This window comes from Manis pentadactyla, chromosome 4 (assembly GCF_030020395.1).
Source record: "Manis pentadactyla isolate mManPen7 chromosome 4, mManPen7.hap1, whole genome shotgun sequence".
Classification (NCBI taxonomy): domain Eukaryota; kingdom Metazoa; phylum Chordata; class Mammalia; order Pholidota; family Manidae; genus Manis; species Manis pentadactyla.
Window position 1 is genome coordinate 152,176,353 of NC_080022.1, and position 18,230 is coordinate 152,194,582.

The 18,230-nt window shown below is 40.7% G+C and overlaps 2 protein-coding genes and 1 pseudogene across 2 annotated transcripts in view; 1 reads left to right on the forward strand and 2 right to left on the reverse strand.

Annotated features, from left to right (window-relative positions):
* The window catches only part of LOC130683528 (leucine-rich repeat-containing protein 37A3-like), a 148,525-nt gene extending 148,173 nt beyond the window's left edge, over positions 1-352 (forward strand). Inside the window, 1 exon segment of the mRNA XM_057501240.1 lies at positions 105-352. Coding sequence (XP_057357223.1) covers positions 105-234 — 130 coding nt within the window. The 3' untranslated portion in view covers positions 235-352.
* Positions 1-18,230, reverse strand: part of LOC130683527 (leucine-rich repeat-containing protein 37A2-like) — a 144,857-nt gene that overhangs the window by 25,769 nt on the left and 100,858 nt on the right. The gene's annotated exons all lie outside the window — the stretch shown is intronic.
* Positions 1,278-4,691, reverse strand: LOC118914688 (eukaryotic translation initiation factor 3 subunit J-like; annotated as a pseudogene).

Sequence of the window (18,230 nt, forward strand, 5' to 3'; positions counted from 1 at the left end):
ATTAGGGACAATTTAAAATTCTTATCTAAAATGAGGTAATAACAATAAGTTTTATTATTCCTTTTAAAAGTTAAAAAGATTTGGCATTATTCTTCTTGTCCCAGGGAGCTCAGTGAAGTCGTAATAGAGAAGGATGTGACTTCAGGGTTGGGTGCCGGAGGGAGGAGAGTGAAGCCCAAGATACCACCACAGAGGGAGCCCCAGCCTGCCCCGGGCCACCTACAACGCTTCTAATATTGGCTTCTCAATAAAATACATAATTTTCTCTCATTGAAGTGTATGAACTCATAACCAATCCTAGCCATCTGGTAAGGAATTAAAGTACAAATTGTTAAATACTTACATGCAAATAACAAGCAAATTAGCAAATAAGAACTACAAAGCAAGAACTACTGATGTTTTAGGCAGAGAAGAGACATGATCCAGCTTGAGTTGTAGGAGGAGTAATTCGATGGTGGCCTAGTAAAGAGGCCACTTGGGGGTTTAGATAAGTAGGACCTAGGAGAAAATGGGCCACCAGGTAGGAGGTTTTGATGCAGGTGAAGAACTTGGGACAGTGGATCTACTTGAGTGAGAACTGGAAGGACAAGAGCTTATGTTCAGAGAGTGAAAGACTGAACATTCTAGATGATGATAAGGTTCATGCATCACCTAGGAATGGGGATCAGTGAAGTGTCAGGAATCTAGGAGGTGAAGCCAGTTGGATAGTCTTGGAGACATAGTCCCTTTCCCCTTTCAGTAGCTCAGCAGAGCTAGTTCAGCAGGAACCAACCAGCTCAATGGAAAAACAGCCTCCACCTTTCTAATGAGATCGCTTCTTTCATCATTGGAGTTTCCACTGTTAGTCGTGTAGATGTTCCTGCCTTGCCATCGTATAAACGTGATACATTCCAGGCAGGCTCCCTCCCTACAGGGCCCCTAGCCAATGGGCACCTGGGCCAGCTAAGTCTGGCCCAATCCCCTGTTACCATTCTCTTTGTAAGTTTCCCCAAGAAACAATAAAACCATACTTTATATTTGCACATTTGGTACTTCTGTCCTCTTTACATAATAGGAGGTCAAGGAACGTTGTGCCCAGGAATGTCTATGGGTTGTTGGCATGGCAAATATTATGGTAGAGAAGAGCTAGAGTCTAGAGCCAAAGTCCCCAACCACCCGTGGGCATCATTCATTACTACACCCGCTCAGAGAGTCTCACGTCTATCCGGCTCAACCCCTGCATCAGACAGTGTATTGATTATCTGGTGCTGTGCAACAGATCACAGCAAAATAGTGGCTTAAAATAGCAATAAACATTTATTCCTCACAATTTCTGTGAGCCAAGAATTCAGGAGTAGTTTGGGCAGTTCTGGCTCTGGGTCTTTCATGAGGGTCTCAAGATCTCTGCCAGGGCTGCAGATCTGAAGGCTTCACAGGCTGGAGGTCCACTTTCAAGGTGTGCTGCTCACTTACATGGCTCCCACGGTGGTGCCGGATGCTGGAGGGCGCCTCAGTCCTCCTCATATGGGCCTGTCCCCATGCTCCATGATTGAATGTCCCCACAGCGTGATGGCTGGCCTCCTCCAGAGTGAGCAATCCAGAGAGAGAGACAGATGGAAATTACACTTTTTATGACCTAGCCTCAGAAAGCATATAGCATCACTTCTGTCACATAACATGAATGGTTAAAAGTCAGTCACTAAATCCAGCTCACATTGAAACCTTTTGAAGAAAAAAGACTCAAAGAATTTGCAGACATTTTACAGTTACCATAGACAGGAAAACAGAAATCACTGTAGATATTTCAAACAAACAAACAGAAAGCTTGTATACAAACAATTGGTTCTTTTCATTGGAGGGGCTAGTGGTGAAAGCTGAGGGTGGGGGCACTGCACCCCACTAGCTTTCAGTTTACTTTGCTGTAGCTGCTTTCCACAGACTCACAGTTGCTGTTGCCACTCAGAACCCAGGAAACTTCTGGAAACTACTGCTGAGGTCATTGCTGCCTGGTGACTGGTGGGGTGCATGGAGGCCAACATGCAGCCTGTACATCTGCCGCCCCAGAGGAGGAAAGAACGGCTTCCACCTCCTTTCTACCCTCCGGATTTCACACAAGTACATTTTATTGGTGGAACTCTGCTGTCAAGGGCATCTGTGAAATGTTCCTGGGCTTCCAACACCTGCAGAGAAGGGGGTAGAGATTGGTGTCAAGAGCCAACCAGTGCCACTCAGCATCCTCCATATTACAGACACAGTGAGAAGACCCCGCCTGTACTGGCAGGGATCCTAGCATCCTACATTTTTTTTTCCAGTTTCAAAGGAATTTAATATTATTTACACAGTTCAGTAACAGATGATACATTTCCATTTCTTAGAAACTGATCTCTGTAATAAAATAATTTTAAATTCAGTGTATGTCATTATTACTGCTAAGGAAATCATAGCCCTTGTCTGTCTTAAAACATTCTTTATTTGCTGTCATTATTGCTCTGTAGTCACTGCTTTGTTAATTCCTCAAATCATTTAGATGGTCCTGTCTTCCACTTAGGAGTCTCAATCAAAGTTCCATAGACCACAATTTCCTATGTAAGAGAAATTAAGAACATCTTCTGTTTTGTCCCTACTTTTGATTTTGTGATGGTTTCAAAAAAAGACTCCAACCACCAATTTGGTTAAATTGCTTAAAAGACAATATATAATAAAAATCACCCAATCTATGCTTAGAGGCATAACCTGAGTTATAAGCGCAATTACTCCAAATAAATAGTTCTTCTAGGTACCTAGTTAGGCTTTAGTATCTAAACAATTTCCCCAAATAAATAAGAAGGCAGCCCTATACCTTTGTTGCTCTAGGGTAGCACTTAAGGGCCTGGCGACTCATTTTTCTTTTAAAGCTATTAACTACTTATCAAGCACTTATTAAACTTTGTAAGCATATTGAGAACTCTAGTCCCAAGAGTGGTGTTCTCTACTCTCCAAAAATATCTCTTGGGAGATAACACAATTAAGTCCTCACAATAGTGATTTTATTAAATTAGTTGCTTTATAAAACATTGACAATGTCATAATTGTTAACATAACAATTTGCCAAACTGTAACTGGTGCAGTTTGCTGAGCATGTTTTATAAAGGGAAGTAAATGCCAAAACCCTGTTAAAGTTATTCCATTGTAGCCTAGGAGAACAAAGGAGATTTGTTTCTCAGACACTTAAAAGAGGCAAATAAAACAGGTAGTATCCCCTCCCCAACCTGAAGTACTCCATCAGTAGAACAGTCTGATAAATATAACTAGACAGTCTATGCTGCATTCAAGAGATTCCACAACTTGTAATGCAATAATGGAGAGGTTTACCTTCTTCAGATTCAAAGTTGGAGGGTTTGGTCATTTGATTTTAAGTATCAAACTAGTGCTTTTCAGCCACGGTATCTTCACTCTGAGCAGTCTTCTTCACAATGTATTTCTAATATCCTCATGCTCAATTTTAAGACAAAGCAATTTTAATACTAGGTGCACACCACATTCCCTTGTTGCAAACTGCTTTTCTTGACAAGTTATGAAGTAGTTCAAGGAGGTATGGTTAAGGCTGTATTACTGAATGGTGCTGGTAAATACTACACAGATTTTTCGTCGTTTTGCAACTTTAGTTTCCAATTTAGTGACTGTTCTTGTGGAATCAACAACAATGACAACATTATTAGGTTTCTTTTTTTAACTATGATTTAGTAGCAACTGAGGTTCCCAATTTTAACCCCTTGGCAGCAAGATCCAAGTTCCCTTGTTCACACATTAGCACCTAAGTGTCAAGGGGTTAAATAACCAGCATAAAAGATACTGCACTTCTGATTGTAGCATTTGGCAGAACTGAAAGGAAAGGAAGTTGTGCTACATGTTGAAGGGATTGTGGGCAACAGAAAGAAGACACCAGGAGAAGATAAAATGTCACATGAAGTCTTCATAGTCTTGTACATACCCTCCATCATAACCACCATAATCTGCCAGATCGTCCTTCATGGTGGCCTTTAATCCCCCTCCAGGAACCGCACCTTTCTTCTTCATTTTGGCTTTGCTTTGCTTTTCTTGCTTCTGTTTTTCACTGCAAAGTACAGTCAATGAATTGGTAATCTTTTTCAAGTCATCACTTTCCAATGAAATACATACATCTCGAACTAAGGCTTCCAAAAAACTGGCATAATATAATGACTTTTCATATTGTGTAATTTTGTCTTTTAGTAACTTTCCAAATTCTGTGAAGTCATCTCTTGAAGATGGGTTCATAGCATCTATTCCACAAACTGTGTTATTAACACCAAAAGTTTCTATGGCTAATTCAAGGTCTGACTCTTCCTGTAATTTCTTTAGCCGCAGTTTATCTGCTAATTGTTCTTCTGGTGTTAGCACTTTAGGTTCTTCATGTTCTTCTAACCTCTTTTTATTATCTTCTTGCCTTTTCTTCTGCTGCCGTTCTTTCTCTTTTATCTTCTCTGCTATTTTTTTCTTTTCTGAAACTTTTACTTCTGATTTTACTTCTACTTCCTCTTTTTTTCGTCATCATCATCATCCCAGTTATCCTTGACGCCCTCGTCCTCGTCCTCGCCTTCCCAGCGGTCCCCAGCGGCGGGACCGCTGCCGCCCCCCACCTTCCGCACCGGGTCTTCCACGGAGAACGTGTCAGCATCCTAGGAGTTGGAGTCCCCCGCTGCCGCCGCCGCCATCTCGGGCCAGGTGTGCGCGTGGGTGCGCGGAACGAGCGCGGAGCTGGCGTGGCGGAGGTGAATCACTGGCTTTGCTGTGGATGGCCGGCACGGGGCCGCATCCTACATTTTTGTAGGTGTTCAAGTCTTTGTAAAAGAGCTAGCTGAGTCAGAAACCTGGAAAGGTGTCCTAGCTGGAAAGCAGACTGGGTGCTGGATGCTGGTGACATGCACTCATCCCCAGAGGTGACTGGAGAAACACTTGGAACTTGAGAAAAATAAAATTTTTTCAGGATGTGGGGGGAGGAGCCAAGATGGTGGTGAGAGTAAGGCAGCAGAAATCTCCTCCCAAAACCATATATATTTTTGAAAACACAGCAAATATAACTATTCCTAAAAGAGAGACCAGTGGATACAGTACAAGAGCCTGGTACATGTACATCTGTGAGAACTCAGCATCTCACGAAGGGGGTAAGATTCAAGCCGTGGCCGGGCGGGACCGAATGCTCTCCCCACCCCAGCTCCCCAGCGGGAGGAAATGAGTCTGAGCGGGGAGGGAGTGGAAGCCCAGGACTGCTAAACAACCAACTCTGGTAATCTGCACTGAGACCGCAGACACAGTGCACGGTGTGCTGGATATTAGAGAAATGGTAAAGCAAAATCTGCGAGGGGTCCCCACAACCAGCTCCTCTGGGACAAAAGAAATGCGAGTACTTTCTGAAAGTCTTAAAGGGACAGGGACCTCACAGCTGAATGGAGTCATCCCAGCACACTCAGCGCGGCAGCTGGGAGTCCTGCGGAACTCCAGGTGCCGTAACCCGCTGGGCAGCAGAGCAGCTCTGAAGCCCCTCATGACAATAACCAGCCTGCCAGTAGTTCCAACAGCCGGTGTGGCCCCCGACAAGGGCTTCCCAGTAGCCCAGGAGTGACTGCACGTGCCCGCAGTGGCGGCAGAGCAGCCACGCCCCAGCAGTTCCCCAGAATCTCCTCCCAGCTTACAGCCGCCTGCACCAGACCCAAAGACTGCAGTCCGCGTGCAGCTGCCCAGTGCAGGCAGAGGGGCGCCACTCTCACAGGCAAGAACCCCCGGCATGCCTGTGACTTCCTGGTGGGCTCTGTGCTAACCTGATGGCAACCATGCCCACGGCAGCTTAGGGGATTTGTCCGGAGTCTGCTCCAGGAGTGCCAGTAACTGATACAGGCAGCAGAGAAGGGCAAGGTGAACGGAAAACAGGAAAGGACTTTGTTCTCCAAGCTGACACGCACGCTGCCTGCGTATAGCTACCTCTATCACCATTAAGAGGCAGAAGAATTTGGTCCAGTCCAGAATGACCCAGACAACCCCTGAGAGAGGGTCTGGGGAGATAGATTTAACCAATCTTCCTGAAAAAGAATTCAAAATAAAGGTCATAAACATGCTGATCGGAAGATTGGAGACTGACGAAAATTAGGCTTGGGGTGGATTAATGATTGTGCATTGAGTATTGACCCCCCTATACAGAAATTTATTGTGGTTAACAACTATTTGATCAGTAAATATGAGAGATGCCCTCACAAAAAAAAAATATATATATATATATATAAACACACTTCCAATGGTAAAATAAATAAGTAACCGGGATGTAATGTATAGCATAAGGAATATAGTCAAAATATTGTAACAACTTGGTATGGTGATACCTGGTACCTAGAATTATCATGTATATAAATGTTGAATCACTGTGTTGTACACCTGAAACTAATGTAATGCAATGCTGTTGTCAACTACCCTTCAATAAAATAAAAAAAAAAAAAAAAAAACATGCTGATCGACTTGCAGAGAAATTCGCAAGAGCTAAAGGAGCAAGTAGGGAGGGAGAATACAGAAATAAAACAATCTCTGGAAGGACTTAAGAGCAGACTTCAAGAGGTTCAAGAGGCCATTAATGGAATAGAAATCAGAGAACAGGACCACAGAGAAGCTGAGGAATACAGAGATAAAAGGATCTCCAGGAATGAAAGAATATTAAGAGAACCGTGTGAACAATCCAAATGGAAGAATATTTGCATTATAGGAAAACCAGAAAAAGAAGAGAGAGTAAAAGGGATAGAAAGTGTATTTGAAGAAATAATTGCTGAAAACATCCCCAAACCGGGGAAGGAAATAGTCTCTCAGACCATGGAGGGGCACAGAACTGCCAACAGAAGGGGCCCAACGAGGACAAAACCAAGACATATAATAATTAAAATGGCAAAGATCAAAGACAAGGACAGACTATTAAAGGCAGCCAGAGAGAGAAAAAAGATCACCTACAAAGGAAAAGCCAACAGGCTATCATCACACTTCTCAACAGAAACCTTACAGGCCAGAAGAGAATGGCATGATATATTTAATGCAAAGAAACAGAAGGGCCTTGAACCAAGAGTACTGTATCCAGTACAATTATCATTTAAATATGAAGGAGGGATCAAACAATTCCCAGACAAACAAAAGTTGAGGGAATTTGCCTCCCAAACCACCTGTACAGGATATTTTAAAGGGACTGCTCTAGATGGAAGCACACCTAAGGCTAAATAGATGTCATCAGAGAAAGTAAAATCACACCAAAGAAAGCAGATCAACCAAACACTAACTAAAGGCAAAAAATAAAATCAACTACCCACAAAAGCAGTCACAGGAAACACAAAACAGTACAGAATAAAACACCTAACATATAAAGAATGGAGGAGGAAGAGTAAGAAGAGAGAGAAAATAAGAATCATCAGACTGTGTTTATAATAGCTTAATAAGAGAGTTAAGTTAGATGGTTAAATAGTAAAGAAGCTACCCTTAAAACATTTGGTAACCATGAATCTAAAGCCTGCAATGGCAATAAGTACATATCTCTCAATAATCACCCTAAATGTAAATGGACTGAATGCACCAATCAAAAGACACAGAGTAATAGAATGGATAAAAAAGCAAGACCCATCTATATGCTGCTTACAAGAGACTCACCTCAAACCCAAAGACATACACAAACTTAAAGTCAAGGGATGGAAAAAGATATTTCATGCAAAGAATAGGGAGAAACAAGCAGGTGTTGCAGTACTTGTATCAGATGAAATAGACTTCAAAACAAAGAAAGTCACAAGAGATAAAGAAGAACATTACATGATGATGAAGGGGTCAGTCCAACAAGACGATATAACCATTAGAAATATATATGCACCCAATACAGGAGCACCAACATATGTGAAACAAATACTAACAGAATTAAAGAAGGAAATAGAATGCAATGCATTCATTCTGGGAGACTTCAACACACCATTCACTCCAAAGGACAGATCCACCAGACAGAAAATAAGTAAGGGCACAGAGGCACTGAACAACACACTAGGACAGATAGATTTAAAGACATCTACAGAACTCTACACCCAAAAGCAGCAGGATATACATTCTTCTCAAGTGCACATGGAACATTTTCCAGAATAGACCACATACTAGGCCACAAAAAGAGCCTCAGTAAATACAAAAAGATTGAAATAATACCAACCAACTTCTCAGACCACAAAGGCATAAAACTAGAAATAAATTGTACAAAGAAAAGAAAAAGACTCACAAATACATGGAGGCTTAACAACATGCTCCTAAATAATCAAAGGATCAATGACCAAATTAAAATAGAGATCAAGTAATATACCGAGACAAATGACAATGACAGCATAAAGCCCCTATTTCTGTGGGATGCAGCAAAGGCAATTTTAAGAGGAAAGTATATAGCAATCCAGGCCTATTCAAAGAAGGGAGAACAGTCCCAAATGAATACCTAAGTCACAATTATTGAAACTGGAGAAAGAAGAAAAAATGAGGCCTAAAGTCAGCAGAAGGAGGGACATAAAAAGATCATAGAAGAAATAAATAAAATGGAGAAGAATAAAACAATAGAAAAAAATCAATGAAACCAAGAGCTGGTTCCTTGAGAAAATAAAGAAAATAGATAACCTCCTAACCAGACTTACTAAGAGAAAAAGATAGTCAACACAAATCCACAGAATCAGAAATGAGAAAGGAAAAACCATGACAGACCCCACAGAAATCCAAATAATTATTAGAGAATACTATGAAAATCTACATGCTAACAAGCTGGAAAACCTAGAAGAAATGGACAACTTCCTAGAAAAACACAACCTTCCAAGACTGACTAAGGAAGAAACAGAAAATCTAAACACACCAATTACCAGGAACGAAATTGAAAAGGTTTTCAAAACACTACCCAAGAACAAAACCCCGGGCCAGATGGATTAACCACTGAAATTTATCAGACATACAGCGAAGACATAATACCCATTCTCCTTAAAGTTTTTCAAAACATAGAAGAGGAGGGAGAACTTCCAAACTCATTCTATGAAGCCAGCATCACTCTACTACCAAAACCAGGCAAAGACCCCACCAAAAAAGCAAATTACAGACCAATATCCCTGATGAACATAGATGCAAAAATACTCAACAAAATATTAGCAAACCAAATTCAAAAATACATCAAGAGGATCACACACCATGATCAAGTGGGATTCATCTCAGGGATGCAAGGATGGTACAACATTGAAAATCCGTGAACTTCATCCACCACATAAACAAAAAGAAGGACAAAAACCACATGATCATCTCCATAGATGCTGAAAAAGCATTTGACAAAATTCAACATCCATTCATGATAAAAAGTCTCAGCAAAATGGGTATACAGGGCAAGTACCTCAACATCATAAAGGCCATATATGATAAACCCACAGTCAATATCATACTTAACAGCAAGAAGCTGAAAGCTTTTCCTCTGAGATTGGGAACAAGACAGGGATGCCCACTCTCCCCACTGTCATTTGACATAGTACTGGAGGTCCTAGCCATGGCAATCAGACAAAACAGACAAATACAAGGCATCCAGATTGGTAAAGAAGAAGTCAAACTGTCACTATTTGCAAATGACTTGATATTGTACGTGAAAAACCCTAAAGACTCCACTCCCAAACTACTAGAACTAACATCTGAATTCAGCAAACTTGCAGGATACAAAATTACTACACAGAAATCTGTTGCTTTCCTGTACACTAATGATGAACTACCAGAAAGAGAAATCAGGAAAACAATTCCACTCACAATTGTATCAAAAAGAATAAACTACCCAGGAATAATCCTAACCAAGGAAGTGAAATACCTATACCCTGAAAACTACAAGACACCCTTAAGAGAAATTAAAGAGGACACTAACAAATGGGAACTCATCCCATGCTCTTGGCTAGGTAGAATTAATAATGTCAAAATGGCCTTCCTGCCTAAAGCAATCTACAGATTCAATGTAATCCCTATCGAAATACCAACAGCATTCTTCAAGGAACTGGAACAAAGAGTTTAAAATTCGTATGGAAGCACAAAAGACCCCAAATAGCCAAAGCAATCCTGAGAAGGAAGAATAAAGTGTGGGGGGAATCTCGCTTCCGAAGTTCAAGCTCTACTACAGAGCCATGGAAATCACGACAATTTGGTACTGGCACAAGAAGAGACCCACAGACATGTGGAACAGAATAGAGAGCCCAGACATTAACCCAAACATATATGTTCAATTAATATATGATAAATGAGCCATGGATGTACAAAGGGGAAATGACAGCCTCTTCAACAGCTGGTGTTGGCAAAACTGGACAGCTACATGTAAGAGAATGAAACTGGACCATTGTCTAACCCCACACACAAAAGTAAATTAGAAATGGATCAAAGACCTGAATGTAAGATATGAAACCATAAAACTTAGAGAAAAACATAGGCAAAAGTCTCTTGGACATAAACATGAGTAACTTCTTCATGAACATATCTCTCCGGGCAAGGGAAACAAAAGCAAAAATGAACAAGTGGGACTATATCAAGCTGAAAAGGCTCTCTACAGCAAAGGACACCATCAATAGAACAGAAAGGCATCCTATAGTTTGGGAGAATATATTCATAAGTGAGAGATCCGATAAAGGATTGACATCTAAAATATATAAAGATCTCATGCACCTCAACAAACAAAAAGCAAATAATCCAATTAAAAAATGGGCAGAGGATCTGAACAGATACTTCTCCAATAAAGAAATTAAGATGGCCAAAAAACACATGCAAAGAGGTTTCACACCACTAATCTTCACGGAAATTCAGATTAAAACCACAATGAGATATCACCTCACACCAGTTAGGATGGCTACCATCCAAAAGACAACACCAAATGTTGGCCAGGTTGTGGAGCAAGGGAACCCTCCTACACTGCTGGTGAGAATGTAAATTAGTTCAACCACTGTGGAAAGCAGTATGGAGGTTCCTCAAAAACCTCAAAATAGAAATGCCATTTGACCCAGGAATTCCACTCCTAGGAATTTACCCTAAGAATGCAGCAGCCCAGTTTGAAAAAGACATATGCACCCCTATGTTTATCGCAACACTATTTACAATAGCCAAGAAATGGAAGCAATCTAAGTGTCCATCAGTAGATGAATGGATAAAGAAGATGTGGTACATATACACAATGGAATATTATTCAGCCATAAGAAGAAAACAAATGCTGGCATTTGCAACAACATGGATGGAGCTAGAGGGTATTATGCTCAGTGAAATAAGCCAGGCGGAGAAAGACAAGTATCAAATGATTTCACTCATCTGTGGAGTGTAAGAACAAAGAAAAAAACTGGAGGAACAAAACAGCATCTGACTCACAGAACCCAAAGATGTACTAACAGTTACCAAAGGGAAAGGGACTAGGGAGGATGAGTGGGTAGGGAAGGAAAATGGGAAAAGGGCTTTACTATTAGCAGACATAATGTAGGGCTGGGCACCAGGAGGGCTGTTCAACGCAGAGAAGACAAGTAGTGATTCTATAGCATCTTATTATGCTGATGGACAGTGACTGCAATGGGGTATGTGGGGGGTGCTTGATGATGAGGGGAGTCTAGTAAATGTAATGTTGCTCATGTAATTACAGATTAATGATACCAAAAAAACCAAAAAACCAAAACAAACAGTATGCAGCTGCCATAAGGATATGCAATAGGACAATGGAATACAATGGAAAGTCCAGAAGTAAACTCTACATCTATCACCAACTGACTTTCAGGTGCCAGACACTTTAATGGGTAGGGAATGGTTTCTTTAACAAATGATGCTGGGACAACTGGACATCTACATGCAAAAGAATGAAATTACACCCCTACCTCATACCATATGGAAAAATTAAGTCCAAGTGGATCAACAACCTAAATATAGCAGCTAAAAACATAAAACTCTTAGAAGAAAACAGGACAAATCTTAATGATCTTGGATTTGGCAATGGATTCTTAGAATAACACAAGAAGCATAAGAAACTAAAGAAAAAAACAGATAAATTCAACTTCATCAAAACTTTTGCACATTACCAAGATAGTGAAAAGACAACCTATAATGGGAGAAGACATCTGCAAATCATGTATCTGATGGATATCTACTATCCATAATATACAGAGAACTCTTGCAACTGAACAACAAAAAGACAACCCAATTAAAAATTGGGCAAAGGACTGGAACAGACATTTATCCAAAGAAATTATATCATTTCATCCACTAGGATGGCAACAACCAAATGCATGGAAAATGGCAAGTGTTGCCAAGGAAGTGTAGAAATTGGACCTCTTATACATTGTTGATTGAAATATAAAATGGGTCAACTGCTTGGAAACAGTTTGCTGGTTCCTCAAAAAGTTAAACATAGAATTACCATATGACCCAGGAATTCCACTCCTAGGCATATATCTCAAAGAACTGGAAATAGATGTTCAAACAAATATTTGGACATGAGTGTTCAAAGCAGCACTAGTCTCAATAGCCAAAAAGTAAAAACACTCAAACATCTATCAATGGATGAATAGTGTGAAATATCCATACAATGGAATATATTTTGCCATAAAAAAGAATGAAGTACTGACACATGCTACAACACAGATGGACATTGAAAATATTATGAAAATGAAGATAGACACAAAATCACAACTATTGTATGATTCCATTATGTGAAAGATTCCAAATGGATAACTCCATAAAGACAGAAAGACAGAAAGTAAAAAAAAAAAAGGAAAGAAAAGGGAGATTACTCTCTGATAGGATAAAACTAACTGTAAATCAACGATTAAAGCATGCTTTAAATATCCTTAATTTTGATCATTTAAAGGGTGTCAGATGATCAGCTATGGAAGTACATTATTCTGATAATAGTCCTTTCTCTTAAAAATAAAGAAAAGCAGTTCCTGTGTGGTGAGCTCCAGTAAGTTCTTCACAATGATATAAAGGGCATATCAAAGTGTGAGCAAAGGGTTTGTTTGTGTTTATACAGAGGATCAAAGCCTAACTTGGCTACCGAGGAAATGAATTAAGATACAATATGAAGAAGAACTTCCAACCACAACATTCTCTGGAAGAGTCATTCCAGAAGATGAACATCAAAAAACTTCAACAAAGATCCTGGCGCTGTTGCAGTTGTAGCTGCATTCATCCCACCAGTTCCTGGACTTCCACTGGAATGAAGAAGGAGATATCTAAGCTGGCCTGTGCATACAGTAAAACAACAAATTTGACTGGATCTATACTGTTGGAACTCAACCAAGAATTAGGAGAAATGCACGTTGCAGTGCTCCAAACTCTTGTGACTACAGACTATCTACTGTTAAAAGAACATATGGGATGTGAACAGTTCCCAGGAGTGTGTTGTTTTAATTTGTCTGATTTTTCTCAAACTATTCAAATTCAGTTAGACAATATCCACCATATCATAGATAAGTTTTCACAAATGCCTAGGGTGCCTAACTGGTTTTCTTGCTTTCACTGGAGAAGGCTGGTAATTGTAGGTCTGCTTTGGTTATGTAGCTGTATTCCTATTATGTTAATGTGTGTGCGCAATTTAAGTAGTAGCTTAAAACCTATACATGCTGAAGTTACTCTACAAGAAGATATGTCAAAGAAATAATCAATCTTCCCATGTTTTCTTCCATCTGCTACTTCTATAGCTTTTCTTCTTCCTTCCTAATTACAACCCTTAAGTAGAATTCGTGCCTCATAACGAAATTACCGAGTATCATAATTCTTCCAAGTGGTAAAGATACCTCAAGACAAATGCTGGGGATAAAAGCCACAGGGCATAAATCTGCAAAGAAGTAAAAAGCTAACCTTTTCAAACAATATTGCTTCTCTCTCACTTACCAACTTTACATTTCCCTGTATGGCCCCGGAAGATGACTGGTTAGCCAGAGACAGGTAAGATTCCTCAAGGGAGGAACAACCTAAGACAGGCACAGCCGCAGGGGGACCATCAGGTGAGAAATTGGGGATCAACAGAGGTGAGGCTTAGAACCCCACCCCCCCTGTTTTGAGAGAAATCTTCTGCATACGTGGATGTTTTGTTGCCCTTGTCTAGCTTGGATTAATACTTAGTCTACAGGCACACACCTGATCATCTATAATTGCCCTCTTACAGCACTAAACTATGTTTTCTACCTTTATCTTGCATCTACCTACCACTTCAGCATTTTATTAAAAATAATAATAATAATAATAATAACAATAATAATAAGGGAGAAATGTGGGATTCACATATAAATCAAGGATAAAAATCAAATGAATATTCATATTTGACCTGATTGTTTATAGTTCATAATGCGTAATCAAAACCAAAAGTTTCTGTGATGAATGCCCTTGCACTGTTCACTATGTAAGAACTTATTCACTGTGTAAGAATTTGTTCACCATGTAAGAACTTGTTTGTTATGCTTCAGAAGATGGGAGACTGTTGAGAATTAGGCTTGGGGTTGATTAATGATTGTGCATTGAGTCCCCTATACAGAATTTTATTGTTGTTAACAACCATTTGATCAATAAATATGAGAGATGCCCTCTCAAAAAAAAAAAAAGACAGAAAGTAAAAAAACAAAGAGAACTCAGGAAACCAGTTCCATTCACAATTCCATCAAAAAGAATAAAATACCTAGGAATAAACCTAACCAAGGAAGTGAAATACCTATACCCTGAAAAGTGAAAACTGCAAGACACTCTTAAGAGAAATTAAAGAGGACACTAACAAATGTAAATTTATTCCATGCTCTTGGCTAGGAAGAATTAACAGTTCCAAAATAGCCATCCTTCCTGAAGCAATGTACATATTCAAAGCAATCCCTATCAAAGTACCAACAGCATATGGAACCACAAAAGACCCCGAATAGCCAAAGCAATCCTGAGAAGGAAGAATAAAGTGGGGGGGATCTCTCTTCCCAACTTCAAGCTCTACTACAAAGCCACAGTTATTAAGACAATTTGGTACTGGCACAAGAACATGTCCACAGATCAGTGGAACAGAATAGAGACTCCAGATATAAACACAACCATATATGGTCAATTAATATATGATAAAGGAGCCATGGACATACAATGGGAAAATGACAGCCACTTCAACAGCTGCCGTGGGCAAAACTGGACAGCTACATTTAAGAGAATGAAACTGGATCACTGTCTAACCCCATACACAAAAGTAAACTCGAAATCGATCCAAGAGCTAAATGTGAGCCATGAATCCATAAAACTCTTTAAAAATATGAAGGCAAAAATCTCATGGACATAAACATGAGCAACTTCTTCATGAACATATCTCCCCAGGCAAGGGAAACAAAAGCAAAAATTAAGTGGGACTATGTCAAGCTGAAGAGCTTCTGTACAACAAAGGACAACCTCTATAGAACAAAAAGGCATCCTACAGTTTGGGAGAATATATTCATAAATGACAGATGTGATAAATGGTTGACATCCAAATTATATAAAGAGCTCATGCACCTCAGCAAATAAAAAGCAAACAATCCAATTAAGAAATGGGCACAGGATTTGAACAGATACTTCGCCAAAGAAGAAATTCAGATGGCAAAAAGACACATGCAGAGATGTTCCACGTCGCTAATCATCAGGGAAATGCAAATTAAAACCACAATGAGATATTACCTCACACCAGTTAGGATGGCCAACATCGAAAAGACAAACAAAAACAAATGTTGGTGAGGTTGTGGAGAAAGGGGAACCCTCCTACACTGCTGGTGGGAATGTAAATTAGTTCAACCACTGTGGAAAGCAGTATGGAGGTTCCTCAAAAAACTCAAAATAGAAATGCCATTTGACACAGGAATTCCACTCCTAGGAATTTACCCTAAGAATGCAGCAGCCCAGTTTGAAAAAGACAGATGCACCCCTATGTTTATCACAGCACTATTTACAATAGCCAAGAAATGGAAGCAACCTAAGTGTTCATCAGTAGATGAATGGATGAAGAAGATGTGGTACATATACACAATGGAATATTATTCAGCCGTAAGAAGAAAACAAATGCTGCCGTTTGCAACAACATGGATGGAGCTAGAGGGTATTATGCTCAGTGAAATAAGCCAGGCAGAAAAGACAAGTATCAAATGATTTCACTCATCTGTGGAGTATAAGAACAAAGAATAAACTGAAGGAACAAAACAGCATCATACTCACAGAACCCAAGAATGGACTAACAGTTACCAAAGGGAAAGGGACTGGGGAGGATGGGCGGGAAGGGAGGGATAAGGGGGAAGAGGGGGCATTGTGATTAGCACACCTAATGTAGTTGGGGTTGGGAACATAGGAAAGTCAGTATATGCAGAGAAGAGAGGTAATGATTCTGTAGCATCTTCCTGTGCTGATGGCCAGTGACTGTAATGGGGTATGTGTGGGGGACTTGATATTAGGGGGAGTCTAGTGACCATAATGTTGTCCAAGTAATTGTACCTTAATGATACCAAAAAAAAAAATTAATTGATCAGTGAGAAAAAGAAATAACGAGTCACATTTCCAAGTGAATTTTAAGTCATTTCTTCATTCTTCCCATATGAATCCTTATGAAATACAGACTGACCTCCTGTCAGCCCTTAGTGCTACGTGTTTGCACCATAAGCTGCAAAGGGACTGTACCATTTGGAGCCGGGATTTGTATGCAGATCCAATACCAAATCTTATATCCTGTGCCACCCCTAGAGACCTCCAAACGAAAGGCCTTACACAAGGTAAACATCAAACAGGTCAGTGGAATTTCTTTCTCTAGAGGCCATTTGAATCTGTGAAGATTCTGATCCCCTGAAATATCCTAAGAGGAAGGCTGCTGTAGGCACTGCCCTAGTCAGGGTCCCCATCACAGCCCCCACAGCTCCTCAGTCTCTTGGCCCCTCTCATCAGGACATAAGCAAAACGGGCCCTAGATGCCTCCCCTTAATTGCTGCCTTTCCCACCCAACGATGCCCACTGACGGAGAACCGCCTGCAGGGATCCGTTGGAAACCAAAAGAGCGCTGCTCCCATCACCACCGCATTCCAGGCGGGGGCATGTGGGCGGGAGATGGATCTCAGGGCAGCGACTCAGGGTCAGCCACTACCTTTATCTGGTCACGGTGGTGGTTTTCCGCGGAGACGATGGGGAGGCTGCAGTGCCACGTTCCCTTATTTACCTTTGAATTTTATAAATTTTAAAAAACAAATTGGGAATTAGGAGTCCCTACATAAGGTCACTTTACCAGGACAGTGACTTCCCCAGAGCTGACTTTGCAATCTGCCTGAAACAAAATAAGTTAATAGATATCACAATTTCACATTTAATTTTTTCATAGCTGAAAGTTTTGACTCGTGGCACCATCTCTCTGCCCTTGTGAGCTCACAGGCAACATGGTGAAGTAATGAGTAGCAAGGTGACGTTTAAAGGACAACTCAACCGACTGCAGTCCTGGTTGGTAGCATTTTTGTCCTGAGCAATGTGTGATGATTGTGATTTTATTCTGCATGAATAAACATGCCCATAGTACCCGTTGGGAAGGTTATTCCTACTTCAGTAACCGAAAGAAGCGTTCTGCGAAATGCACCACTTCAAATGCCTTGCCTCCTGCGCAAGTTTGAGAATGGGGAGTACGGAGATAACGGGATGGGGATCCTGCCTGTAACCTGCGTTCAGGCCGGTTATGGTGGGAATAGGGGTAGGGGGAGCTGTGCAACAGCCAGTCATGCTTTTAGAAAAAAAATAAGTATAGACCGGAAGGGGATGGAAGAATATACACTGTTCTGCTCAAAAGGCAACCCCCAGAACAGTGATTTCCAAGCTGTGGCCACAGGTCCTTGTGATGCTGGGGTTTTTGTTTGAGGAGTGGAAGAATGAACTTAGCAAACACCCAAGGTAGGAGAGCCAGGGAGAGGCTTTTATTGAGAGAGACAGTGAGAGGACAGAGCTCCTGGCTCGAGCCAGGAGGGTACAAGAGAGCCCATAAGGGTTTTATAGGCAGTTGAGGATTTGGGGGAACATGAAAAAAGGCTTACAGGTGTGGACTTGTTAAGTGGGCCCTTAATATTTAGAATTAACTTAACATAAGGAATTTCCTGCTTTGAGTTCTCCCTGGGATTCCAGCATCTTGGTCAGGGAGTGTTAGGGTCCAGGACTCTGGGGTTTCCCCAGAGAACAAACCACACGGACACAGAGATGTAAATCCAAGCAAAGTCTTTATTCAGCCAGCT